The following is a 26,121-nucleotide window of genomic DNA, read 5'->3' as shown; positions in this document are numbered from 1 at the left end:
ACTCACATACCATAAAATTCACCATTTTAACAATTCAGTGGTTTTTAATGTGTTCAGAGTTGTGCAACCATGGCCGCTGTCTAGCTCCAGGACATTTTTCATTGCCCCAGAAAGAAACCTCAGGCTCATTCCGCCTTCCCACTGGCCCCTGGCTACCACCAATCTACTTTCTGTCTCTCAGGATCTGCCTACTCTGGACACTTGCTGTAACAGCATCATAATATGTGGTCCTTTGTGACTGGCTTCTCTCACTCAACATAATGTTTTTAAAGCTCATGCATCTCATGGTGTGGAGCAGTACTTCATTCCTTTTCATGGCTTAATAATATTCCATTGAATGGATGTATCACATTTTGTTTATCCATTAATCAATTGATGAATATTTGGGTTTCCATCTTTTGGCTGCTAGGAATAATGCTGTGGAGGTTCCTATATACATTTTTTTTTTATGACAAGGAGCCTTTGTAACCCATTCTTTTATTTTTTTTTAACAAATTTATTTATTTTATTGGCTGTGTTGGGTCTTTTTTGCTGTGTGCGGGCTTTCTTTTTAGTTGTGGTGAGTGGGGGGCTACTCTTTGTTGTGGTACGCAGGCTCCTCATTGCTGTGGCTTCAGTAGTTGCAGCACATGGGCTCAATAGTTGTGGCGCACAGGCTCTAAAGCACAGGCTCAATAGTTGTGGCGCATGGCTTAGTTGTTCTGCGGCATGTGGGATCTTCCTGGAGCAGGGATCGAACCTGTATCCCCTGCATTGGCAGGCGATTCTCAACCACTGCACCACCTAGGAAGCCTCCTTTATAAGTTTTGTGTGAACTTTGTTTTAAATTCTCAGGTATATACCTGGGCGTGGAATTGCTGGGCCATGTGCTAACTACGTATAGATGTTTTGAGGAGCTGTCAAACTGTCTTCCATAGCAGCTGTACCATTTTACATTCCCAGCAGCAGTGCATGAGGGTTCCAGTTTCTCCACATCCTCACCACACCAACACATTATTATCTGTATTTTTTATTTTAACTGTCCCTGTGGGTGTAAAGTAGTATCTCATTGTGGTTTTGATTTTCATTTCCCTAATGACTAATGTTACTGAGCATCTTTTCGTGTGGTTATTGGACACTTGTGTATCTTCTTTGGGAAAATTTCTATTCAAATCCTTTGCCCATTTTTTTATTGGGTTATTTGTTGTTTTATTGTTGATTGATCAGAGTTCTGTATATATTCTTTATCCTAGACCCTTATCATATCTATGATTTGCTAATACTTTCTCCTATTCTGTAGGTTGAATTTTCACTTTCTTGATCATATGCTTTGATGTTCAAAAGTTTTTGATTTTGATGATGTCCAATTTATAGTTTTCCTATGGCTGCTTGTGCCTTTGGTGTCGTATCTAAGAACTGTTGCCTATTCTAAGGTCACTCAGATTGACCCCAATAGTTCCTTTTAAGAGTTTTATGGCTTTAGCTCTTATATTTAGGTCTGTGGTTCATTTTGAGTTGGTTTTTATATATGGTGTGAGGTAGGAGTCCAACTTCATTCTTTTGTATATGGATATCTAATTGTCCCTGCACCGTTTTTTGAAAACATCATGCTTTCTCCATTGAGAAAGCACCCTTGTTGAAAATCAAGTTCCTGTACATATATGGGTTTATTTTTGGACTCTTGATTCTATTCCTTTGGTCTATATGTCTAACCTTATCTAAGTACCACACTGTGGTTTGTTTTTTTTTTATATTTATTTATTTATTTGGTTGCACCAGCTCCTTAGTTGCAGCTCATGGGCTCCTTAGTTGCAGCATGCATGTGGGATCTAGTTGCCTGACTAGGGATTGAACCCAGGCCCCCCGCGTTGGGAGCTCTGAGTCTTATCCACTGCGCCACCACGGAAGTCCCCCACACTGTCTTGATTACTGTAGTGTGTAGGTAAGTTTTGAAATCAAGAAGTAGAAGTCCTCCAACTTTGTTCTTTTTCAAGATTATTTTGGCTATTCTGGGTCCCTTGTGTTCCCATACAAATTTTAGGACCAGCTTATCCATTTCTGCAAAAATATCAACAGTAATTGGAATTTTGATAGAGATTGCATTGAATCTGTAGATCAATTTGGAAGTATTGCAATCTTTTTTTTAAATTAATTTATTGGCTGCATTAGGTCTTTATTGCTGCACGCGGGCTTTCTGTAGTTGCAGAGAGTGGGGGCCACTCTTTGCTGCCGTGTGCAGGCCCCTCATCGCGGTGGCCTCTCTTGCTGCAGAGCACGGGCTCCGGGCGCTCAGGCCTCAGCAGCTGTGGCTCATGGGTCCAGCCACTCTGCAGCATGTGGGATCCTCCCGGACCAGGGCTCAAACCCATGTCCCCTGCATTGGCAGGCTTATTCTTAACCACTGTGCCACCAGGGAAGTCCCTACAATAAAATAAATTTAAAAAATAAAGAATCTTTAATTCAGTTTTTAAAAAAAATATCACGTTATGCACATAGAGATAGGTTTACTTCTTTCTTTCCAATCCAGATGCCTTTGATTTCTTTTTCTTGCCTACTTGTCCTGGCTACAACCTCCAATATAATGTTGAATAGAAGTGAGGATATCTTTGTCTTGTGCATGACCGTTGGGGGAACACTTTCAGTTTCTCACCATTAAGATGATGTTAGGGGCTTCCTAGGTGGCGCAGTGGTTAAGAATCCGCCTGCCAATGCAGGGGACATGGGTTCGATCCCTGCTCCAGGAAGATGCCACATGCCGTGGAGCAACTAAGCCTGTGTGCCACAACTATTGAGCCCATGTGCCACAACTACTGAAGCCCACACGCCTAGATCCCGTGCTCCACAACAGGAGAATCCACAGCAATGAGGAGCCTGTGCACCACAACGAAGAGTAGCCCCTGCTTTCTGCAACTAGAGAAAGCCCGTGTACAGCAACAAAGACCCAACACAGCCAATAAATAAAATAAATTTATTTAAAAAAAAAAAGAGGATGATGTTAGCTGTGGGGTTTTTCATAGATGTCTTTTACCATGTTCTGTTCCCATTTAGCTAAGTGTTTGGTTGAGTCAGAGGCTGTGTCTGTTTTTGCTTTTGTTCACGTCTGTACCTCCAATGTCTAGTACTAGGACTGACATTCACTAAAGATGTATTGGGTGAACAAATGAAGGGAGAATGAAAAGGTCTAATAAGGGTCTAAAGAGCCCAATCTCCTCAGGACCCTTCCTACAATGACTCCAGCTTCCATGTTCCTGACCTCAGATTTGGACCCTTTCTCTTCGCTCATTCCCCTCAGCCTTACCCTGGCCTGACCCACTGGTGTAGGCTCTGGTATCAATTATCACCATTTCAGATGAGGAAACAGCCTCAGCCATGCTGAGTGGCTTACTAGCTGGGTGGCCTGTAGGTAAGTGGTGGAGGCAGGATTTGCACCCACTCTGGCTTGCTTCTCAGATTGCAGTTCCTGTACCTGCCTGGCTGAGGGAAAGAGGAGGCTGAGCCACAGGATGAAGATCTGCCTCTCTGCAGAGCATCCACTCTCTCCTGATGTGGGGGGACATGATCGAAGGAGAAGGCTCTGTGTCAGAGTAGAATATTAGGTGCATATTCTTTTAAGATAAAACAGACTTCCAGGAGATTCCTGTCTTGCACCAGACTCCTTGGCTGTCAGTTCTACTATTGGGGATGCTCAGGTGGGAAGGAGGAGGAGCCTGGGCTTTACTGCACTGCTTCCCTTGACCCAGTTGGAGTAGAAAGTACAAGCCCTCTGGGACTTCCCTGGTAGCACAGTGGTTAAGAATCCGCCTGCCAATGCAGGGGACACGGGTTCGATCCCTGATCCGCGAAGATCCCACATGCCGTGGAGCAACTAAGCATGTGCGCCACAACTACTGAGCCTGCACTCTAGAGCCCACGAGCCACAACTAATGAGCCTAAGCTCTGCAACTACTGAAGCCTATGCACCTAGAGCCTGTGCTCTACAACAAGAGAAGCCACTACAATGAGAAGCCCGTGCACCACAATCACCACAATGGAGAGTAGCCCCCGCTCTCCACAACTATAGAGAGCCCATGCACAGCAATGAAGACCCAATGCAGCCAATAAATATAAATTAATTAATTAAAAAAGAAAAAAGAAAGTACAAGACCTAGAGGTCTCCCTTGTGATGGGAGAGCTTGATAGTTTCCAGATGTCAGTTATCCCATTGAATCAACCCCTCAACCTGGCAAGAAGGATGGGGGTTACAAGTCCCATTTTGCAGATGAGAATACTGAGAATGATTTGCCCAAGTTCTCAGCATCATCATTTTCTGTCAGACAGGATGTCATAGACTCACACCGGAGTCCAGGAAAGCAAAGGCAGAGTTGGGAGGAGGCACTGAAAGGAGGATTTTGTACAGAGGCATCTTGTCTGGTGTTTGTTGGAGTGCCTCTGCTACAGGCAAGGGCTGACCTCTCTCAAAGAGTGGCTCAGCCAGGCTGGGTCAGAGGGTGTGCCAGGTCAACTTCAAGGGAGCTTTCTGAGGGAGCCCTGGGGCCCAGCAAATAGCACGCTTAACATGGAGGTTTGCAGGGGTGCTGTGAAGGCAGGCAGGCTGCCCCACTTGAGGTGATAGCCGAGTGGCTGCAGGAAGGGCTCACTCTGTTTTGTCTTCTTAGCAAGGAAGAAAGGCCTCTAGAAAGAATGAAAGAAGCCTTCACTGAAGGAATGAGAAAACTTCAGCAGATCAGAACACCATCTACAAAAGTGGGGGTGGGGTGTGTGGAAGGACTGGACTCAGAGGAGACCAAAGAATGGCATCTATTGGGTGCACTTTCTGTGCCAGGCACCCTGCTTTACATCCTTTAATGTCATCTCTGGAAGGTAGATTTAATTCTTTTCATGTTTATAGATGAGGAAACCAAGAGTTAGGAGGTTTAGACTTGCTGGACATCGTGCTGCTAGCAAATGAAGGGTTTGAACAGAACACACCTCAGCATCCTCCGTGGCTCTAGCGGCTCCTTTGGGAGGGCGCCGGTTTCAGCAGCGGGGGGTGGGAGGAGTTCAGGCCACGGTGGCAGCGATGCTGTGCATGGACCAGAGGAGCTAATAGGGAAACATGGAGCCGCGTGCAGGCTCTGGAGCCCACAGCTGTGTTTGAATCCTGCTCTGTGACCTGGGGTCTGTGCCTTTACTCCCTGGCCCACAATTTCCCCATGTGTAAAATGACAGTTCTCAAGAGTGAGAGGAGTCAGTGAAATGGACATCAAGCCATGAGTACAAGGCAGGTCCCCAGAGGGGAGGCCTTGCTCTCTTCTCTGGCTTCTCACTATGCACATGCTTGGAATCTGTTGTCTGTGCAGCCAGTACAGGCCTGGCGCAGTCAGTGTCCACAAATGCTCGGTAGCTGAGTGAGAAGAACAAGGGTGGAGCAAGGGGCCAGGCTGGGCCAGGCAGCTGCTGGACTGGATGGAGTTCGGGTGGGGGGAGAGTGCTACTTGGCCTCAAAGGAGCCTGCACACCAGGACGGCTCGTCTTGTCTGCTTCAGAACGGAAGTCCTCTGAAGCTGGGGGACCCAGGCCTGGAGTCTACACCGTGGGTAATAACAGTCATTGCAGTTAACATGGCTATGCCTATAGCTGTGGGCCAGGGAGGGTTCTGAGTGCTTTACGCATATTCCCTCATTTAGGCCTCATGACAACCCCATGAAATAGGCACTATTATTATTATCCTCATTTTACCGATGGAGACCTTAAAGCACAGAGAGGTTAAACACCTTGCTGATGGTCACACAGCTAGGAAGTGTTAAAGGTCAAATTCAAACCTAGACAGTCTGGCTTCTAGGCCGCACTTTTAACCACTACACTGTATAGCTTCTCTGGGAACAAGCAGCAAGAGTCTGGCCTTGGGATGAAACCAAGGGCTTGATAATTATCCTAATAATGACAGCTATGGGTAGAACACGTCACAGTTTAAAAAGCGTATTATAGTAGAGCAGTGGCTTTCATGGTTGTGATCTTATTTCAGCCTCCAGTTTCTCTGTGAAGAAGACAGGACATTATCTTTTTGTCAGTGAGAAATTAAGATCCCCAGAGGGAAAGCGACTTGTCCAATTAATGATAATTTACTAAGCACTTACTATATGCAAAGTCCTTTACTCATATTATCTCACTGAATCTGCACGGCCCCAGGAGGTGGGTATCAGTAGTAGAAATATTCCCATTGTAAAGATGAGGAAACTGAGGCTCTAGGAAATGACTTTCCCAGATCCTGCAGCTTATAAGTGAGAGCTGGGACTCCATCCCAGGTCTACCTGACTCCAGAGCCTGGGTTGATAACTCCTGGGCTCTGTTCTCAGTCCCATGCTGGGCAGATGTTAACTCCTGATTGTTTTTTGTTTTTGTTTTCTTTTGATTGACAAAGTTTTAAAAATTTATTTAAAAAATAATCATACAGTAAAATTAACCTTGGGGGTTCTGTGAGGGTTGGTTGTTTGTTTTTATTGGAGTGTAATTGCTTTACAATGTTGTGTTAGTTTCTGCTCTACAATGAAGTGGATCAACTATATGTATACCTATATCCCCTCCCTCTTGGACCTCCCTCCCACCTGCCCCATCCCACCCATCTAGGTTGTCACAGAGCACGGAGCTGAGCTTCCTGTGCTTTATAGCATGTTCCCATTAGCCATCTATTTTATGCAGGGTAGTGTCGGATTGTTTTCGTGAACCTTCTGGTCTTTGCCACCCCACCTTCATCCTCATAGCCACTCCTGAAATTCTCCACACCTCCTTAATTAATTAATTCTCCCTGTCTAAGTGCCTGCTCCATTAAGGTGCTTTCTGCCACGAGTTTTTGACTTAATTATATGGTGTCGTTCATTGTACTTAATGGGGGATCTGATTAATCACCTTTATATTTATCCAAGTGCCCATTTGTCTGCAGCTGGTATCTCCTGGGAGAGCCCGGTTTTTGGTGGGGTTTCTTCCCCTCCACCTTGTCTGAAGTGCCTCTCTCTGGAGGGCACTCTCCTCCCAGGCCTTCACTGCCCACCCTGGAGCCTGCTGGAGGATGGCACTGGGGATGTGCCAACAGTGTGGACATGGGGACAGGGGCAGAGGTAGAGAGGGTATCACCAAGAAGGTGGGAGTCCTAAGAGAATGGGACCCTGAGCTTGGAGAGGGATTCTGGTCCCTGCCCTCAGCCATCCAAGGAAGACCTCTGCATCTCCACCCCATCACTCACCTCCACCCTCCTCCCCCAGCCAGAGAGCCCTGTCCTCGAAGCATCCAGCTTCCTTGTCCCTCTGCTCAAACCTTCTCTGGCTCCTGAGGCCACGGGATAAAGCTCTAGGTCTGAGGCCCAGCCGCAGGGCTTCCTACCCTGCCAACACTCACGTTATCCATCCAGAGCTGCCCCCAGCCCCTTTCCACATCTGTGACCAACTGGTCCCAATTTGCCTGGGACTTTGGGCTTTATCCCCTCAAGTGTGCAGCACCTCAACAAATTCCACAGCCCCAGGCCAACTGGGACGGTTGGTCACCCGCTCACACCTCAGGAGGGGTTTTGCCCTTGCTCATTCGTCCCCTAGTAATTTCGTGATTTCTTCTTTTTTTTTATTGATTGATTGATTGATTTTTGGCCACACTGCTTGGCATGCAGCCAAAAATCAATCTTAGCAGCCCAGCTGGGGATCAGACCCATGCCATTTGCAGTGGAGGCGCATAATCTTAACCCCTGGACCGCCAAGGATGTCCCTTTGCTTTCTTATAAAAGTATGGCTCAGCAATGTCACAACCTTACAGAAGTATCTCCAGTTGATGCTCAAAGACACCTCCAATTCTACTCTCCAGAGTTAACAGAGTTTGATGATTTTTTTCTTTTTCTTTCTTCTGCACAAAAATAGGATCCTACTTCTCAAGTGGCCCTGCAGCCTTTTCATACCATGCAGCTTGGCCCTCTTTCCACCCCATTGTCATGGTGTGTTGGTTTCATCATAAATTATGGGAGATGCCATAATTTATTGTGTGTTCTCCTGAGGGACATCCAGAGTGTTTGCAGTGGTGTTTAGTTTTGTTTTGTTTTTAATTATAGTCAATTCAAGGCCAAATTTAAATATCTCCTCCTCCGTAAACCCTTCTTTGACCCTCCAGGTGGTCTCAGGTTTCTCTCTTATTACTGTCATTCTAATAATAGTTAACATTTATGGAGTGCTTACTATGTCAGGCCCTTGACATGCATTATCTCATTTAATTTTCACAGCTCCAAGAAGTGTGGGGACTTGTTATCCCCATTTTACAGATGGGGAGACTGAGGCTCATGTAGAAGATAAACCCAAGCAGTGTGACTCCAGAACATGCTCTAAACTACCTCGCATGGTTTTCCAAAGGGTGCACTGGTGTGGGTGGTGCCGGGGGCCAGGGCCAGGCCCGATGTCCTCTGCTCCTCTGCTTCCCAGCTGTGCACCAAACAGGTCAAAGCCCAGAGTTGTTATTGATGAAAGGCCAAAGCTGGTAGCCTGCAGCTTCTAGTCTACTTCCTTCCATGACCCAGAAATTAGGGTTGGGGGGAGGCCAGGTGGGAGGAGACTCCTGGGGGAGGGCAGGTTCCTGCAGGCTTTTCTGAGCCTGTGAGAAGGGCCTGCCCACAGAAAGCACAGCGCCACAGAAGTGGAGATTGGGGGTTGGAGGAGTGGGGTGAGGCCTGGACTTGGGAATGAATCTAGAAGACCCTTCAGTCTGCTCAACACTGCTGTGAATTTGGCACCTTATACCCATCCTACAGAGGAGGAGACAGAGTCACAGAGAGTCACTGGCCTGAAGGCCCTTCTCTGCACTGCCCCCACCACCTCCCACTCTGGCGCCTGTGAATTTGGACCAGATGGTCGATGAGGAGTTAGGTGCCTCATGAGATAGAGGGACCCTTTGATTTTAGACTGACCTTGATATCACTCTGGGCTGCTAGGCCCAGGGGTTATGCAAATTACTGTAGATGCATGCTAATTAGATGTCTACCAGGCCCGTTGTTCTAATGGAGCTGCCAGCTCAGAGGTATAGTGGGGTAGATCTGCCCAGAGGGGGCCTGAAGAGTCCCCCAGCTGGGGATGGGTCAGCAGTCACTGGGATGAGGGGATGGGGTTGCCATGGAAACAGAGGCCAAGCCCCAGCCGCTGCCTCCTGACAGGTCCAGGGCTGGCCAGACCAGCCCATTGAGACAGTCCTGGGCCTCTCTAACAGCTCCAAGCGTGGTATCCAAGGGCTAATTATGTGGAAGGTGGTGACCAGCTGCTCCCTGGCTCCCCCAAGCCTAGCTGAGGTAAGGGGCTGGGCCACAGCAGGAGGGTGTGAGGACAGATGGCAGTCTGGGGGACTGGGGGCTGGGGAGCTTTCCTGAGGAGGAGTGCAGCACTGAGGGGAGGGAGCTTACCCCTCAAGAGCAGAAGGCACTGTGGAGCAGGGCTGGAGGGGTGAGAGTAGCCCAGTCTCCGAGAACCACGTGGTGGGGATGAACGAGGGCTCGAGGACGCCACCCTAGCAGACTGGTTGCAGACTCGGCTCTTCCGTGTGCACGTGGGCGAGCCCCCTCGCTTCCCTGAGCCTCAGTTTCCTCATCTATCAGTAGCGGTAGGATTAAGAAATGTGACCCAGGAATTCCCTGGTGGTCCAGTGGTTAGGACTCCACACTTCCACTGCCAGGCCCAGGCCTGCAAGCTGTGCCAGAAAAGAAGAAGATGTGACCAGAGTATGAGGGGTAACATACAGTAGGTACTCAGTACGTGACCCTGCAATTCTAAGACCCATTGGGAGAGATGAGGTGAGTTTTGTTGTTGTTGCTGTTGTTGTTTTGGCTGCCCCGTGTGGCTTGCAAGATCTTAGTTCCCCAACCGAGGATTGAATGCAGGCCCTTGTCAGTGAAAGCCCAGAGCCCTAACCCCTGGACCACCAGGGAATTACCTAGTTTCCTAGTGGGAAAGAGCTTCCTCTCTTCTTGCCTCTCGCGCACTTCCCCTGCGCTCGGGCCTGGGGCAGGTGTTCTGGTACCTGCACTGAGGAGGGTCTGGGGAACGTTTGTCATTCCGTGAGGACGGGAACTGGGCCCTCTGTGTTCACTGCTGAGTTCTCAGCAGCAGGCCCACAAAAGACACTCAAGGACTGTTGGTAGAATGAATGAATGAACAGATGTGAAGTACTCAGAACAGTGCCTGGCACTAATGGGAGGGTAATAAACACTGGCTGTTGCCTCCCTGCCCATGGGAGGCTGGGCTGGGTGGCTCAGAAGAGGCCCTTCAATACAGAGCAGGGTCTACGCCCACCTCCACTCTGTCCCTTCGTATGCCCTTGACTGTCTCTGGAGAGATGTCTGGTGGTTGGCAAGAGCAGTGGGTATAGAGACAAGGACTCAGATCTTAGCTCTGCCACATCCTTTCTCAGTGACTTCAGGAGACTCAAGTGACTGCTCTGAGCCTCCTCTGTAAAAGGGGGACCTTCACATCAAGGTGCCCACACTAGGGCTGTGGGGAGAGGGCTGATGGCACCTGGAGGAGGGGTGGTGATGGATCTGGGTGTAGTCAGAGGGAGGCAGGTCGGTGATGACCCAGCCAGAACCTAGAGACAGGCTGTACCTGGGACTAGCAGAACCACCTTCTGGGGAAGACGGGCCATTAGGCTCTCAGCAGAGGTCACAGGACCCCAAGGCCAGTCCCCCTGCAGGCAGGCAGGCTGCAGCAACGCTTGGCCTAGATAGCGACTTGGAGCTGCCGAGGCCCCCATTGTACAGATGAGAACACGGAGGCCCAGAGGAGTCTTGCCCTGGGTCTCAGAGCACATTCACATCACAGAAGGAGACCTCAGATCCTCTGAGCCACCCAAGTGCTCTTTCACACAGTCTAGCGATGAGTCAACAACATCTTACAACACTTTCTCTTAACTTTTAAAAAATTATAGCTTTGTTGTAAAACATCTCAGAAATACAGAAGTGTGTGTATTTGAAAGTAAGCGTTTCCCCCTTCCTGCTCCCTGGATAGACCCTCTCATAACCATTTGTTGTGTGTTTCCCTGGCTCTTGATTCTGCATTTACAATCACACACATTTCGTGTCTGTCTTTTTTTTTTCTTTTTTTTTTTTTACATAAATGCAATCATATTGTTCCGCAGCTTGGTTTTTTTTTTTCACTTAACAGTGATAGCCTTGGCCATTTTCCAGCAGGATCCAGGCTGAGACAGAGAGAGGCAGAAGGGCTGCGGGAGCCCTGGAAGAACAAGACAGAGAGAGAGAGAGAGAGAGCGCGCGCACGCGTGCGTGCGTGTGTGTGTGTGTGTGTGTGTGTGTGTGTGTGTTTGCGCACGTGCTGGGGGTAGGAAGGACTCCGCACAGGTCACTGTGGGTGGGAAACCAGGCAGGGAAGCCCCATCACCAGTCCCCAGAGGACTGTGGTATCTGTCTTTAGACTTGAACTCTCTAGGGCCGAAGCCATGCAGCTTGCTCATCGCTGTATATACCTGGCCTGGCACATGGCACATAGCAGGTGCTCAAGAAATATTTGTTCGATGAATTGAGTCCCTTTTAGGCCCATCTTCCCGGACCCTGCCAGAGACTATCTGGTCTCCATGACTGTACTCCTTTTAATCTCATGCTGGGTATTTATTTCAACTCATGTTCAAATGGCATGGCTGCCAGATGGACCCTGGAGATGGGGACAGAGCTCAAAGAAAGAGAGAAGACCCTCCCCTTAGACCAGTCGCTGCCCCTCTCTGCTGTCAGTTTGCTCACCTCTCTAATGAGGGGGTTGGGCCAGCAGATCTCCAGGGGTCTTTCCAGCTCTGTCGTGTGTGGCTTCAGTCCCACTACCTCATTTCACGGATGAAGGGCTGAGTCGAGTTTAATTTTTCAGCTGCCTCAGAAATCCATTGGGAAGGGGGGGCTTGAGTTCAGGGATGCAGCAGAGGCTGTTGCCGTATGCTGAGCACCAACTGTGTACCAGGCACCAGCATGAGAGCTTTACATGCACTGTCTGAGTCCTCTGGACATTTTCCCAGTGAGGAAACAGGCTGGCTCAGAAAGGGGGAATAACTTGCCCAAGGTCACACAGCAGGTCTGGGACTGAGCTGGGAATGGAACTCAGGTGCCTGACCCCCAATGGCGAGTTCTGCCCGCCTCAGCATCTCTGTGAACTAAAGTCAGTAAAGGAGACCAAGCTGGACCAAACTGTCCTCCAGAAACTTCAGGGGCCCCTTCCTCATCATTCCCCAGACAGCCTAACTTCTGTATCTAAGGCCACTGGCGACATGGCTAGAATGTTGGACAGCAAACTTCACTGACTTGCAGAACTGGCTGCCAAGGGCTTGGGCACAAGAGGCTTCTGATGGGTTCTGTGGCCCGAGCCCAGCCCTCTCCCCGCCCTCTCCCCCAGCCAGCTTCCTGGGGCCAGGGTGGGTCCATCTGCATTATTCATTTCTCACCTCCCACCACCAACCCCCCACCTGGTGTTGGGCCCCTGGGGTTGGCGTCTAGACAGACAAGAGCATCCTACTGAGAACAGAGGCAGTCCTGAGTCGGGGCTGAAGGTTCCCATGGCAACTGCATCCCCCTCAGCTGGCAGCTACCCGATAAATAAATAATCAGGGATGGGGGTGGGGAGGTAAGGGCAGGGGGAGGGGTAGCAGGGGAGCCTCCTGGAGGCTTCACTCTGGAAAGGGGTGGGTTAGGCTTGAAGTGGGCTGAGGGCTGGTATTGCAGTTGGCCAGCTGAGAAAAGGTAGAGGGAGGAAAGTGGCCAGATGTGAGAGAGATTCAGAAGATCAGAGAGCCAGTTGATGGCAGGCTGGGCATGCAGGTGAGCAGGAGGAAGCCCAGGGCCTAAAGCTTAGCTTTCTAGCTCATGCAGCTGGACACAAAATGGGGCCCAAATCACTGGAAGTGGACCAGGTTTGGATGTATTAAGTTCATGATGAAACAGCCAATGGCTACTTGGTTATAAAGGGGCTGGAGGCTGAAGGAACTGAAGTCGGGGGGGACATGCATTTGTTGGGGCACATGGAGCATGAAGAGGGGCTGGGCTGTGACCCTCAGGTGTTCTGATACTTAGGGGCCTGACTGTGCAGGAGGATGGGCTGCATCGGAATCAGGCCCGGGAGGTGGAGAATGTGTGTGCCAGGCACGGCGCTCACCACTGGAAATGCAACAGTAAACATCCCTGCTCTTATGGAGTCTAATGCAGGCGGTAGTAAATAAGGAGTAAATATTAGTCAATGATAAGTGCTGTGGAAAAAATAAAGCAAGGGGGGAGGCAGGGAGTTCTGCAGCGGAATATTATTTTTTAATATTTATTTGGCTGCACCAGGTCTTAGTTGCGGCACATGGGATCTTCGTTGCAGCATGCGAAATCTTTTAATTGTGGCACGTGAAGTCTTAGTTGAGGCATGTAGGATCTAGTGCCCTGACCAGGGATTGAACCCGGGTCCCCTGCATTGGGAGCACGAAGTCTTAGACACTGGACCACCAGGGAAGTCCCTAGAATATTATTTTAAACAGTGCTGACTCTCTTCATGACTGGATGAGGGAGGTACTACAAATCATACCCATTTCGTTGGTGAGAAAACTGAGGCACAGAGAGATTAAGTGACTTGCCCAGGGTTGTAGAAAAACCAGTGGCACCAGAATTCTAATCCAGCTCTGCTCCTAAGCCCTAGACCAAATTGTTGAAGCAAGTGGGCGGAGGAGTGAGTAGCAGGGAGGGCGTAGAGACCTTTTAACAGTTTTGGATATGAGAGCATTGGGATAGATAGGCAATAGTTGGAGAGGGATAAGGGGGCTTTTTTTATTTTTATTTTTTTTATAAATTTATTTATTTATTTATTTATTGGCTGTGCTGGGTCTTCGTTGCTGCACACGGGCTTTCTTTAGTTGCTGAGAACAGGGGCTACTCTTCATTTTGGTGCACAGGCTCCTCATTGTAGTGGCTTCTCTTGTTGTGGAGCACAGGCCCTAGGTGCGTGGGCTTCAATAGTTGCGGCACATGGGCTCAGTAGTTGTGGCTCACAGGCTCTAGAGCACAGGCTCAGTAGTTGTGGTGCACAGGCTTAATTGCTCCGTGGCATGTGGAATCTTCCCAGGGCAGGGCTCAAACCTGTGTCCCCTGCATTGGCAGGCGGATTCTTTACCAGTGCGCCACCTAGGAAATCCTATTTTTATATTTTTATAAATTAATTTTCTTGGCTGTGTTGGATTTTCGTTGCTGTGCACAGGCTTTCTCTAGTTGTGGCAAGCGGGGGCTACTCTTTCATTGTGGTGTGCAGGCTTCTCATTGCAGTGGCTTCTCTTGTTGCAGAGCATGGGCTCTAGAGCACAGGCTCAATAGTTGTGCAGCACGGGCTTATTTGCTCTGTGGCATATGGGATCTTCCCAGACCAGGGCTTGAACCTGTGTCCCTTGCATTGGCAGGCAGATTCTTAACCACTGAACCACAAGGGAAGTCCCAGGGGGCTTTTTTTAAATTATTTTTTTTAATGGAAGAGGCTTAAGCATGTTTAGGAGCCAGTGGGAAGGATTCTGGGCAGGTGAAGAGGTTGTGTTTACAAGAGAGAAGAGATCATGAATGATATGGGCTCCCAAGAAGATAGAAGATAGGGCGCAGAATGCAAGAGGAGGCATTGGCCTTGGGTGGGAGGAAGGACAGAGCCTCAAGTATAGTGGATAGGGGTGGGGGAGACCAGCTCTTTACCCATGGTGGGGGTGAAGGGGACCCAGGAGGGTTGAGGACAGCAAGAAGATCTGAAATATCAGGAAGAGTGAGTTCCTCAGAGAAGCCTAGTTGGGTTGTGGGACAGCATCGGGGGCTTCTTGGAGTCGATAATTCCAGATCTCCAGTGGCCCCAGTCTGCCCCGTGGAGCGACTTTCTCCAGCAGTGCTTGGCTGCTTTGCGAGAACTGAGACAACTGTTAATTGGGTTTATCCAGGTGTGGGCTTTTCCTGACAGATGTGATGAAAAGGCAGAGGAGTATGAGAGTTGGGATTATAGGCAAAGTTGATGTGGAAGTAGGGGTCATGTGATCTCAGCAGGCTGAGTTGAGATCTGAAGTGGGGAATGGGAGAGAGTAGAGGGCTAGGGGCTGGGGACCTGGTGCCCTGAGCTGGACTCGTCATCGTGAAGGGTGTTGGGAAGAAGCTTGGGTGGTCCGAGAGGGGCTCTTGAATTGGTGACTTTGGAGGCAGGGCAGTTATGGGTGGTGACACAGTCCAAGAGGTGGACATGGACATGGAAGAGTGGAAGCAAAGGTCATGGGAGAGGACTTGAAAGTCTGAGAGGTTGGGGTGCTGGAGGGGGTGGCCCCCAGATGTCAGAGTCAGTCAGGAGGATGCAGAGATCATGGGATCATTTTCAAGGAAGGGATAAGACCTGGAGGCCAGTGGATGACTAAGCCAGCATATAGCCTCTGCAGGCAGCTTGAGGACCCCAGAGGATACCAACCCTACCTTTGGGCTGGAGGAACATGGGATGAGAGAAGAGACACAGAGTCACTGAGAAGACTACAGGGAAAGCAGCATCCTTGGTTACAACAGGTAAGGGGTGGGGGGACCCCTTAGGAAAGGCACTGAGGCTGTAGAGACGCTGATGTGGAAGGGCTTGTGAAAGGGGGCCATGGGGCAGGGGAGAACTGGACCAGAGGAAGCGGCACAGAGCGTTGTGGAGATCAAGGGCAGAGAGGACCGATGGGCAGGCAAGTGGGACTTACTCTGTGGGCGTTCACAGATCTGGACAGGCTCTGAGGCTGGGAGGACTGGATCTCATCTGTCCTTCTGGGACTACAGTCAGGGGACTCATCCTGCTTGTCTGGGGTCCTGGGTGACCAAGGAGTTGGCTGGCCCAGGGGCTGTAGGGATTACCCCAGGCTTTCTGGGCTGCATTGATGACAGAGTGATTTGACCAGATTTGTGCTTTAGAAAAAGCCCTCAGCAGGGTGGGAGGCAGCCTCCCTGTGCCAGGAGATCAGGCGGGAGGCTGCATCAGTTGCCCACAGAAGCGTCTGTGCTGGCCCACTTAGGAAAGAGACCCAAGGAGCCAGCTTGATCTGGCTTGCAGGCTGACCGGGTAAAAATTTCCCCAAAGTCATTTTTTTCCCCTCTCAATGCATGTGCACTTGAACTTTTTGCAAAGGAATAGGTTGTTGTTTTCTCCACACAAGTCCTCCCATCAAAGTGAGAAAGATAATCCAGGCACTTCCCTGGCGGTCCAGTGGTTAAAGCTCCGCACTTTCCCCTGAAGGGGCACAGATTCGATCCTGTGTTCCTGTTTGGGGAACTCAGATCCCACATGCAGTGCAGTGTGGCCAAAAGGAAGAAGGAAAAAAAGACAGCCCAAGGCCAGTAATGATTTACAACCACCGCAGCCCTCAGATGATTGTTTCTAAGCCATTGCAACCAGATGGGGAAGATATTCCTCCTATTTTTTGTTCTTATCTTTATTTGTTAATTAGCTGCATGTCACTGCTGCAGAAGCAGTTCTGGAATATTTGGCTTGGTTTTTGAATAAAAAAATAACAACTTTAGAATTGGGATTATTTGCAAGACACTGAATCTCAATTAAAATATTTATTTATTTAAATCGATCTCTGCACTCACCAGTGGAGGGAGAGGCAGCATCGTTCAGGCCCGGGTTATCATGCTGATCACAGTGGTTTGTAACTGTCTGATTTTCCATCCGCCTCCCCTCCTAGGCCCTGAGATCCCAAAGGGCAGGGACTGCAGCGTATTTACTTCAGCATCCCAGCGCCAGCACAGGGCCTGCCACAGACTAAACGTTCTGTGTATAAATAAATGATGGTCCCTGGATGGATGAGGGCATGTCAGATGTCGGATGGATGAATAAATGGATGTGGATGGGGTTTTGATGAAGGAGTGAGTTAGTGTTTGGAGGGGAGGCTGGAGGGAAGCTGGAAGGATGGCTGAGAGTGACAAGAGCAGCCAGTGTTCCATATTCAGTGGAAAGAGAGATCCCTTTGGGCCAGTCAGGAGGTCTTCCTAGGAAAGGAGAAAATTGTGCTGTATTTTGAAAACCAAGGAGGACTTGGATATAGGAAAAGGGAAATGATGGTAGAAACTCATCTGTTATTTCAGCTGCTTGGGGGCAGGAACTGACCGAGAATGAAGACTTGAGGCCGATCCTAAGCAGCCTTCAAAACCCAACTAAGGAGCTTTGGCTGTTAGGTCTTCTACTAGTTAACCACCATATATTAAGTTTAATTATTACTTTATGTGATGTTTCCATATCCTCACAACAACTTGTCAGGAAGGGATTATCTTCCCTACTTATAGGTAAAGAAATAGACTCAGAGAGGCAAAGTAATTTGGCCTAAGTCACACAGCAGAACTGCAATTTGAACCTGAGTTTTGGTGACTGCAGTGCTGCTCACTCTATCAGTGAGGCCCCTGATTTTTTGAGCAAGGGCCAGGGTGAGGGTGGGGGTGATGTCAGGTTTAGGTAGACATCCGGGTAGGGTATCTCCCCTGCTACACTATGAGTCTGGGCCACTCTGTCACAGCCTCCGTGCCAGCTGAGTCGAGAGCATCCAGCTGGACCCCAAACCACCAGAGCTCCCTAAAGCCTAGCAGAGTCAGGGTGGAAAGGAGAACAGAAGTGGGGCAGGAGCTTTGGGGAGGGGAAGCAGCCTGGGGAGTTTCTCCCCCAAGGTTTGCAGGCCACTGAATTCAAAACCATGACCTTAGAGGTCATTTACTCTGACAGCCTCTATGTATGGAAGAGGAGCCCACAGAGAAGGTAGCCTGCCCAAGTAAACCAGGAATCAGTGTCAGACCTCAACCAGAAACCATGTCCTAACTCCTGAGCCAGTGCCAACTGGGAAAGGTGACGTGTTGGTGCCAAGATAGGACAGGGGGCAGAGAAAGGCAGAATGGCTACCTGGCTCTGCCACCAACCTGCTGTGTGACCTTGGGCAAGTCACTTCCCCTCTCTGAGCCTCATGCTTTCTTTCTTCAGAGATAATGATCTCAGCAGTGCCTTTCTGCCAGGAAGTATCCAGTGAGAGATGAACTTGGAAAGTTCCTTACAACCTACAGAGCCCTGGGAGGGGAGTCACCAGCAAGAGGCTGGCTGGTGCCAGGTGGGTGGGTGCCAGGGTTGGGCCTGCAGCTTCCTGGGTCTCTGCCCAAGCTTTGCCATCTGTGTGGTACCATCAGCTCCACCTCCTCCCGCCTCCCTGCCAGGAAAAAGCCTCCTGGGGTCTTCTTACTTTATCAGGATCTTCTTTCTCCCTCCCTTGGGAGATCTGCTTCTGTCTCCTTCTATGTAGTCAGGACTCTTGGGTGCAAGTGACAGAAATTAGAAGTACAAGGAAGGAGAATTTGTTTGGGCGTGGCCAGATCCTCAGACTTAAAATGATGTCTCCCAGGCACTCCCCTTGCTTGTTCACTCTTCCTTCCTCACTCTCTGTCCCTTAGCTTTGGCTTCCTCCTCAAGCAGGCTGTCCCCCACGTGGTGGCAAAGACAGCCACCAACAGCTCTCAGCTGACACAACACCCATCCAGGTATCTTGGAGACAGAGAGCATCTCTGTCCTGATGCCCCAGCAAATATCCAGGGCGACTCTCAGGAGCAGAGCGCACGGTGAGTGCACCTCCCTGAACAGATCACTGTGTGTTGATTATTTGGTTGGACTTGGGTCACGAGCCCACTGCAGAAATTAGAACTGGGCTTAGCCCCACCCAAGCCACATGGACTGAGGGTCTGGGAGGCAGTTTCCAAAACAAAGAGATAGGTTCTGTCAACAGAAGAAGGGATATGGGACAGTCAATAACAATTGGTATCCTTGGTACCTTTGTTCCTAAGTGTATCAGCTGAAAGATTGAACCAGGGGCTACTGGAAAAGGAGTGCTGATTGAATCCTATATCAGTTAGCTTTTGCTGTATAACAAATCCCTCCAAAATATAGTGGTTTAAAACAACCGTGTTAGGGAATTCCCCAGCAGTCTAGTGGTTAGGACTCAGCACTTTCACTGGGTTTGATTCCTGGTTGGAGAACTAAAATCCTGAAAGCTGCACAGCACAGCCAAAAATTAAAGAAAAGTGATAATAATAAAAAATAAAACAACCATTTTATTTAGCTCACAATTCTATGGGTCAGCTGGGAGATTATTTGGTCTGGCGACGTGTCTTTGGTCAGTTGGTGGGTTGGCTAGCCTCTGAGTGATCTAGGATGCCCTCACTCGTGTGTGTTGATGGTTGACTGGCTGTCATCTGGGGTGCCTTGTTCTTTTCCCTGTGGCCTCTCTTCCTCCAGCAGGTCAGCTTGAGCTCTTTCACAAGGTGTTCTCTGTGTTATAGGTGTAACAAGTGGGCAAGCTCCAATGCACCAGCATTTTTCAAGCCTTCACTTGCTTTCTCTTTGCTAAAGTCCCATTGAGCTAAGCAAGTCCCATGTCCAGGCACAGAGTTAGTGTGGGAAGGTAGTGCCAAAGAGCACGGAAGCAGGAAGAGAAAGAATTTGAGGCCAATTGTGCAAACTTCTACACCTCCCTCGGGGAAAGGGAGTGAAAAAAAATCCCTTTCTCTATAGCCCATGGATCCCATGGGCCAGGGCGGCCTCCAGATAGGGGTCCTTGAAAGAATGTGACTCAGGCCCATGGGCTTCCCTAGGCCAGGGATGGGGGGAGGCAGACTGGATCCTGACTCCGCTGGCTGAGACCTGCCCCCCAGGGAAGGTACAGGTGCCAGTTGGGGAGGCTTCTTGGCAGGGAGGAAGGTGTTCTGAACGCTGGCTCCCATCTCCCTTTAGCCCACCCCAAAGTGAGCACTAGGGCTCCGTCTCTCTCTCATCCTCACAGACCTGTCCTCACTTCCCAGCATCCCTTTGGTAGTGCGGGGCTGGGATGGCTCTGAGACTTGTGTATAATCAAGTCATGGTTCCTCATCACCATGGTAACTGTGTCACCTGCTCCACAAGGTCGAGGAGGAGTCCCTGTCCTCCTCTTTTAGGGGGTGACTGTGGCCTCAGCCTGCTCTTTCCCACAGGTGGCTGCGCTGGAGCGGCAGATCTTTGACTTCCTGGGCTACCAGTGGGCTCCGATCCTAGCCAACTTCCTGCACATCATGGCAGTTATCCTGGGCATCTTTGGCACTGTGCAGTACCGCTCCCGGTACCTCATTCTGGTATGGCTCACTTGGCCCCTCCCCAAGCCAACCCCCTCTTCTCATCCCCATCCGTTCCCGTCTCGTTCTGTAGCCAGAGCTGCCCCCCACCCCGGGGAACCTAGACCTCTGCCTCTGTCTTTGCTCCAGACCCACTGGTGATGTGGATGTCCAAATCCCAATGCTTCTTTGCTCAGTGGAGACAAGATTAGTACTTTTCCTAAAGAATTTTCTGGGGAAAAATCCAACTGTTAACCAGATATATCATTTAGTGAGTGCCTTCCAGGCACATGCTAAGAGTTTCGCCTGCTTTACGTATCTTTATGACAGCCCTGCAAGGTATATCTTGTCATCTCCATTTCCCAGATGAGGAAATAAGGCTCAGAAAGGTGATGAGGCTTCCTGAAGTCACACAGCTAATACGTGGCAGGGTTAGAGCCCTGCATCCAGAGCGAAGGCTCCTGCCGCATCACCACGCTGCCCCAGTATGCCTGTGCGAGGGATGGACCCTGTCTTGTCTGGTTTCTCAAGCTGCTTCAGGAAGGCTCGGCTTTTGTCCCTTGATGTTCATCAAGAATGTAGACCAGCATGGCTAGTGTGGCCTTGAGGCCAGTGCATTGTGTCCCTGGCTCCCTCCTCCTACTTTCTCTTTCCAAACCCTGGTCCTTGATGATCAGGCTCCTGTTTTCAGCTAGTCTCATCCTTGTCCCCTGCTCTTCCTCATTGACTCATTCATACACCTCTCTTGAGGGAAAAGGCTTTTTGGTAGATTTACTACATAAGTGCTTGACACCCAAAATCACAATGCCATGTAATGTCATGCCACCCTCAGGGCCCACTCTCACTCATTCTAGGGCTTCTCCCCACCTCACACAGGCTCAGTTCCAAAAGCCATGTGAACAGGGCCCTTCCAAAGCTCTCCCTCACCTGAGGTAAGACGACCCTTCTCTCCAGTTCTCAAGAAAGCCCCAGGCACCAGTGTAAATGGCACTGTCTGCCAGACAGCTGCCACTGGGTTAGGCATAGGATTTGGGTGGAAATATCCAGCTTCTCTCTAGTTCTTTGCCATGGGTAGGATGCCGTCTGGTGTCTGTGGTTCTCTGCAGAGTGGACAGGATTAGCTACCAGAGGACTTGGGTTTGCATGCCTGCCCTACCTCTTCCTAGCTGTGTGATCCTGGGAAACGTAAACCTCCTCTCTGAGCCTTTACTTAGTTATCTTTATAGAGAAAGACAGTGCTTTCCCTGCAGGGCTCTCGTAAGGACTGGATGGATGTAAAATGATCTGTAAACTATAAAGTGCTCGCTGAGTGAGGCATTGTCATCCTTTCCCCTGCTAAGGTCCCCTTAGTCCATTGACCTGCCCCATTCCCGCTCCCCGATGCCCCACCCTGATCCCACCTCTGCTTTCCCCAGTATGCAGCCTGGCTGGTACTCTGGGTTGGCTGGAATGCGTTTATCATCTGCTTCTATTTGGAGGTTGGACAGCTGTCCCAGGTAAGCCTTGGGCCTGGCAGTGCCAGAGGGCAGAGCCTGGCCTTTCCTATCCTCTGCCCCAGGGGCTCCTATGGTGTGAGTCTGGGACATCATCTCTTGAAGAGACTGCCCTCTACACATTCAACTAATCTATGCGTCACACCCCACTCCACCCCATCCCTGCGTTTTCATTTCTGGACTCCTCTGTACTTCTCAAAAACAAGTGATGGAGCACATGAGGCTGAAGGGCAGTCTGGGTTAAGATGGATTGGGATCCCAGTTGATCAGCTCAGTAGAAATCAACAGTTTGTGATAGCCCAGTAAGCTGCTCTTAAGCCCCATGAATGTTCAGTACAAAGGATATGAAAATGCAACACGCTTTGAACTGTTTAAACCACAAAGATTTGAGTCCGGTTCTGATCAATAATTTTCAGAAGAGAAAGAGACTAGGTAGAGTTTGTTTTGGGAAAATTGAATACACAATGTCAGATGGAGAACTACTGAAGAAAGTGGGAGTATTTAGCTTGGAGAAGAGCCAGTTCAGAGGGCACAATTTCTATTTTTAGATATAAAGGAGGCAAATACATGAATAAGAGCACTGGCTTTGTACTTCTGCTAGATTTAAACCCCAGCTCAAACATTTCTTAGCTATGTGACCCTGGGCAGGTGGCTTACCCTTTCTGAGCTTCAGTTTCCTCATCTAGTAAGTGTAGTTAATAGAAACCCCCATTTCATGTGGTTGCCGAGGGGATGAAAGAAGATCACGTCTCAGTGCTTGACACCCAATCAGCATGCAGTGAATATTTAATGGACCACATGAACAAATGGGTTGAGGAACACATAGATGCACACTTGGTAAGAACTTCCGATCTAGGCCAGCCCTTTCTTCATTTCAAAAGGGGAGACCAAGGACTAAAGAGAGGAGAGGTTTGCCCAGGGTCACACACAGGGAGCAATGGAAAGACTGAATGGGCTGTGAAGGGGTCTGTGTTGAGGATTTCACCAATGGCTGGAAAATTGGACCCAGTCACCATTAATACCCCTTCCAGCCCTAAAATTCTGAGACTCCTGTGGGTCTGCACCAGCCCCTTCTATCGCTAATAGAAGAATGAGGCCTGCATGGTCATCAAGCGCCACCTACTGACCAAACATAGACTTGCAGATATAGACTTCCTCTATACCTTTCACAAATCAAGCCAGGAAAGGAAGCTGTTACAATCCAAGTGTGAAATAGACCTTATATAAAGTCTCCTGGAGGGAATTCCATGGTGGTCCAGTGGTAAGGACTTGGTGCTTTCACTGTCGGGCTCGGGTTCGATCCCTGGTTGGGAAACTAGGATCCCGCAAGCCATGCGGCGTGGCCAAAAAAAAGTCTCCTGGAGCCTGGGGAGGATTCTGCCCCCTGCCCCCCAAGCTCAGTATCCTAGGCCCCTCTGCCCCTAGGACCGGGACTTCATCATGACCTTCAACACATCCCTGCACCGCTCCTGGTGGATGGAGAATGGGCCAGGCTGCCTGGTGACACCTGTCCTGAACTCCCGCCTGGCCCTGGAGGACCACCATGTCATCTCGGTCACCGGCTGCCTGCTTGACTATCCCTACATTGAAGCCCTCAGCAGTGCCCTGCAGATCTTCCTGGCTGTGAGTTCTCCTGTCCCCTTGGCTGTCCCAGCCCTGCCCTAGGCACTTTACAAGCTGGAAAGAGGAAAGAGGCATTTTACCTCTTTCCTCTTAACAAGCCAGTAAGGTATTGTCCAGGTCCAACTGGGGAAACTGAGGCTCAAAGAGGTAAAATAATTACTCGTCCAAAGTCACACTCCCAGAACGGAGAATAGAACCACGTATATTATGTTTAAAGCGCAGTCATTTAACTCGAAGATGTTATGGGTTTGCCTTCATCTTAGCACACACGGCCCCTCCAGCCTCAGCCCCTCTCCAGCCTCAGCCAGGGTGGCCAGGGCCAGGCAGGGGGTGAAAGAAGAGCTTCCCTTTCTCTCTCCCTCCCTGACGCGCTGTGTCCTCCTCCAGCTGTTTGGCTTCGTGTTCGCCTGCTACGTGAGCAAAGTATTCCTGGAGGAAGAGGACAGCTGTGAGTGGGGAAAGCTGGCCGCGCGCCACCCCACGCCGTCAGCACCCTGGACAGGGGCCCGAGCGGGAAGGAGCCCCGGGTCACTTAAGGGGCCCCTCTTGGGGCTGGGGAAGAAGAGGCAGCAGGGTGGGTGGGGATCTGCATAGCCAGCCCATTCTGGGCTGAGGTCCAGATGTCCAGGTGCCCGGTCCAGGGCCCCAGCACTGCGCCCCTACCCGTCCCTCTTAGGCCCCGCCCTGTCTCTCAGAGGGGCTCCACATCCCCACTCCTGTCAAGCACCACCCATTCCCAGTTCGTCCCATTACCCCCCTCGAGCCCTTCCCCCCCGCCCCCCGAGCCTTCTCCCTCAAAGGGCGTACCTCCCCATCATCCCCCAGCTCTCTATCCTCTTGGGGCTTGGCCCATCCCTCAGGATGCTGCAGCAAAGCCCAACCCCTAAGGCCCTGTGCAAGGTCTGGCCTCAAGATTCCTCCCTTTCAGGACCCAGCCTCCCATACCTTGCTCCCTCCAACAGGCCCGTCTCTAACCACGTGCCATCTCCCCTTCCGCAGTTGATTTCATCGGCGGTTTTGACTCCTACGGATATCAGGCGCCCCAGAAGACGTCGCATTTACAACTGCAGCCTCTGTACACGTGGGTCATGGAGAGGACCAGGGTCGGGCGGAGGGACTCGGGCATTAGTGTAGGAGAAAGAAGGAGAGGGAGGAGCTGGGAGGGCAGCCGGATCTCTCCGCCTCCCTACTTAGGAGTCAGCTTCCCTAACCGGCTTTTGTTTCCTGCAGGTCGGGGTAGCTTCTGCCCACGCCCACCCCTGCGGCTACACTGACCGCGCTGCAGCGAGCAACGGCCAAGATGGCAGGCGCGCCCCCTGGCGGCTCGCTGGCTGGACTGCAGGCTGGGTCGGCTTGATCTGGGTCTCAAGCGGACTTGGACTTGGCCCTTAGCAGCCTGGACTTAAGGGGTGGGGCGGGGGAGGGGGATCGCGGGGTTTGTATTTTTTTTATCTCAGCCTTGGCGTATGCTGGAGCCTCCCGCCCTTCTCCAGCCTCTCCCTTTCACCCTTCTTCACCCAGCATCCTGTCCCCTGTCCACAGAGAAAGGGCAGGACAGACACTCACCCCATCTCACCACAATCATTCACCAGCCCTGGGGAAAGTTACCTTGAACTAGGAGCAGGAGTCCTAGGTTCTAATCACAGCTCCATCATTAACTCTGTGTGACATCTGGCAAAGCCCTTGACCTCTCTGGGTCTCGGTTTCCCACCTCAGATAATTAACATAATCCCTTAGTAAATGGAGCTCTTTCTAGCCTTTTCATTTGACTCTCAGTTCCCTGGACTATACCGGGGTTTTACATAATCCCCATTTTGCAGATATGGAAACTGAGGCCCAGAGATGTAAAGTGATTTGCTTGAGGCCACACAGCTGGGCTTTTGGTGGGGTTAGGCCTTGAACACAGTATATAATCTGTAGTTTCAGACTCCAAAACCCAGTGTCTGGTCTCTGAGTTCCATTTCCAAGCCCCCTTCCAGCTTGGACACTCTAGAACCCATGTGATATACACCACACTCACATACCACCACCACCACTTGCCAACGCCTCTCTTAAAGCAATATATCTGTTCTCTTACTGGGAACGGGATGGACAGATCCCAGAGCCCTGAATTCAGCCTGACCCACAGGGAAGCCTTCTTAAACAGCCTCTGTCCACCCTAGGCAAAGCTTTCAAGCTCTCTAGCAAAGGGGGGACACAACTCTCACCCCACCCCCTTCCACATCCCTTAGGTTGCTACACCCATGATCACCCACCCCCCCAGCACCTCCGCCAACCCCTGACGGCTCCATCCACTTCACCAGCTGGGAGGCCTGTGGTTCCAGCGTGGAAGAGGGCTCACCTGCGCTGCCTGGTCACCAGTGTTCAAAGATCACCAGCGTTCATTCACGCCAGTGTCCAGAAGCAACCTCTAACAAACCGAGAAGTTGTTCCGAAGAGGCAGAATGGGGGTGTGAGTCATGGTGGGGTGTCTGGAGGGCCAGCACCCTTCCTTAAGAGCAAGTAGAGATGAGGGCTCCTTCTCCCCACCTGCCTCTTTAGACGCCTCTGAGGACCCTGTGTCCTGTGTACTGGCTGGTGAATCTGAGGGAGGGAGGATCAGGCCTCAGCTTCCAGTTTGTGAAATAGGAGTGGTCCTGGCTTAGGAAGGAGGGTGGGAGCCAAAGGGGGACCAGATGGAAGTACAGACAGTCGCACACCTGAGCCCATCCGCGGTGACCATTCCTTGCTCTCCACCCTCTGATCTAGCATTCCTTCCCATCTAAAGCCAAAATATCCTGAGCTCAGACCCCACCCCACCATCCCATCTGCAGGTGTGTGCCAAAGAGCCAACCCCAGCAGTTCCTCTGATCACTACAGGGCCCGAGGTCCCAAATGGTCAACCTGGTTAGCTATGGGTGCAGCTCAAGAGGG

The 26,121-nt window shown here is 50.4% G+C and overlaps 1 protein-coding gene across 3 annotated transcripts in view; it reads left to right on the top strand.

Annotated features, from left to right (window-relative positions):
* NKAIN1 (sodium/potassium transporting ATPase interacting 1) overlaps positions 1-24,588 on the top strand; it is a 42,812-nt gene extending 18,224 nt beyond the window's left edge. Inside the window, exons 1-7 of one of the 3 annotated variants that reach the window (XM_057715251.1) lie at positions 18,549-18,571; positions 19,976-20,113; positions 21,508-21,588; positions 23,011-23,208; positions 23,596-23,656; positions 24,208-24,289; positions 24,439-24,588. In XM_057715251.1, coding sequence (XP_057571234.1) covers positions 20,054-20,113; positions 21,508-21,588; positions 23,011-23,208; positions 23,596-23,656; positions 24,208-24,289; positions 24,439-24,448 — 492 coding nt within the window. In that variant the 5' untranslated portion in view covers positions 18,549-18,571; positions 19,976-20,053 and the 3' untranslated portion in view covers positions 24,449-24,588. Of the gene's footprint in view, positions 1-18,548; positions 18,572-19,975; positions 20,114-21,507; positions 21,589-22,994; positions 23,209-23,595; positions 23,657-24,207; positions 24,290-24,438 lie in introns of those variants that run through there. The other 2 variants (XM_057715242.1, XM_057715260.1) reach the window with 2 other exon arrangements.
* The last annotated feature ends 1,533 nt before the right edge of the window (positions 24,589-26,121 follow it).

This window comes from Hippopotamus amphibius, chromosome 1 (genome assembly GCF_030028045.1).
Source record: "Hippopotamus amphibius kiboko isolate mHipAmp2 chromosome 1, mHipAmp2.hap2, whole genome shotgun sequence".
NCBI lineage: Eukaryota > Metazoa > Chordata > Mammalia > Artiodactyla > Hippopotamidae > Hippopotamus > Hippopotamus amphibius.
This window is presented reverse-complemented; position numbering and strand designations above follow the sequence as displayed.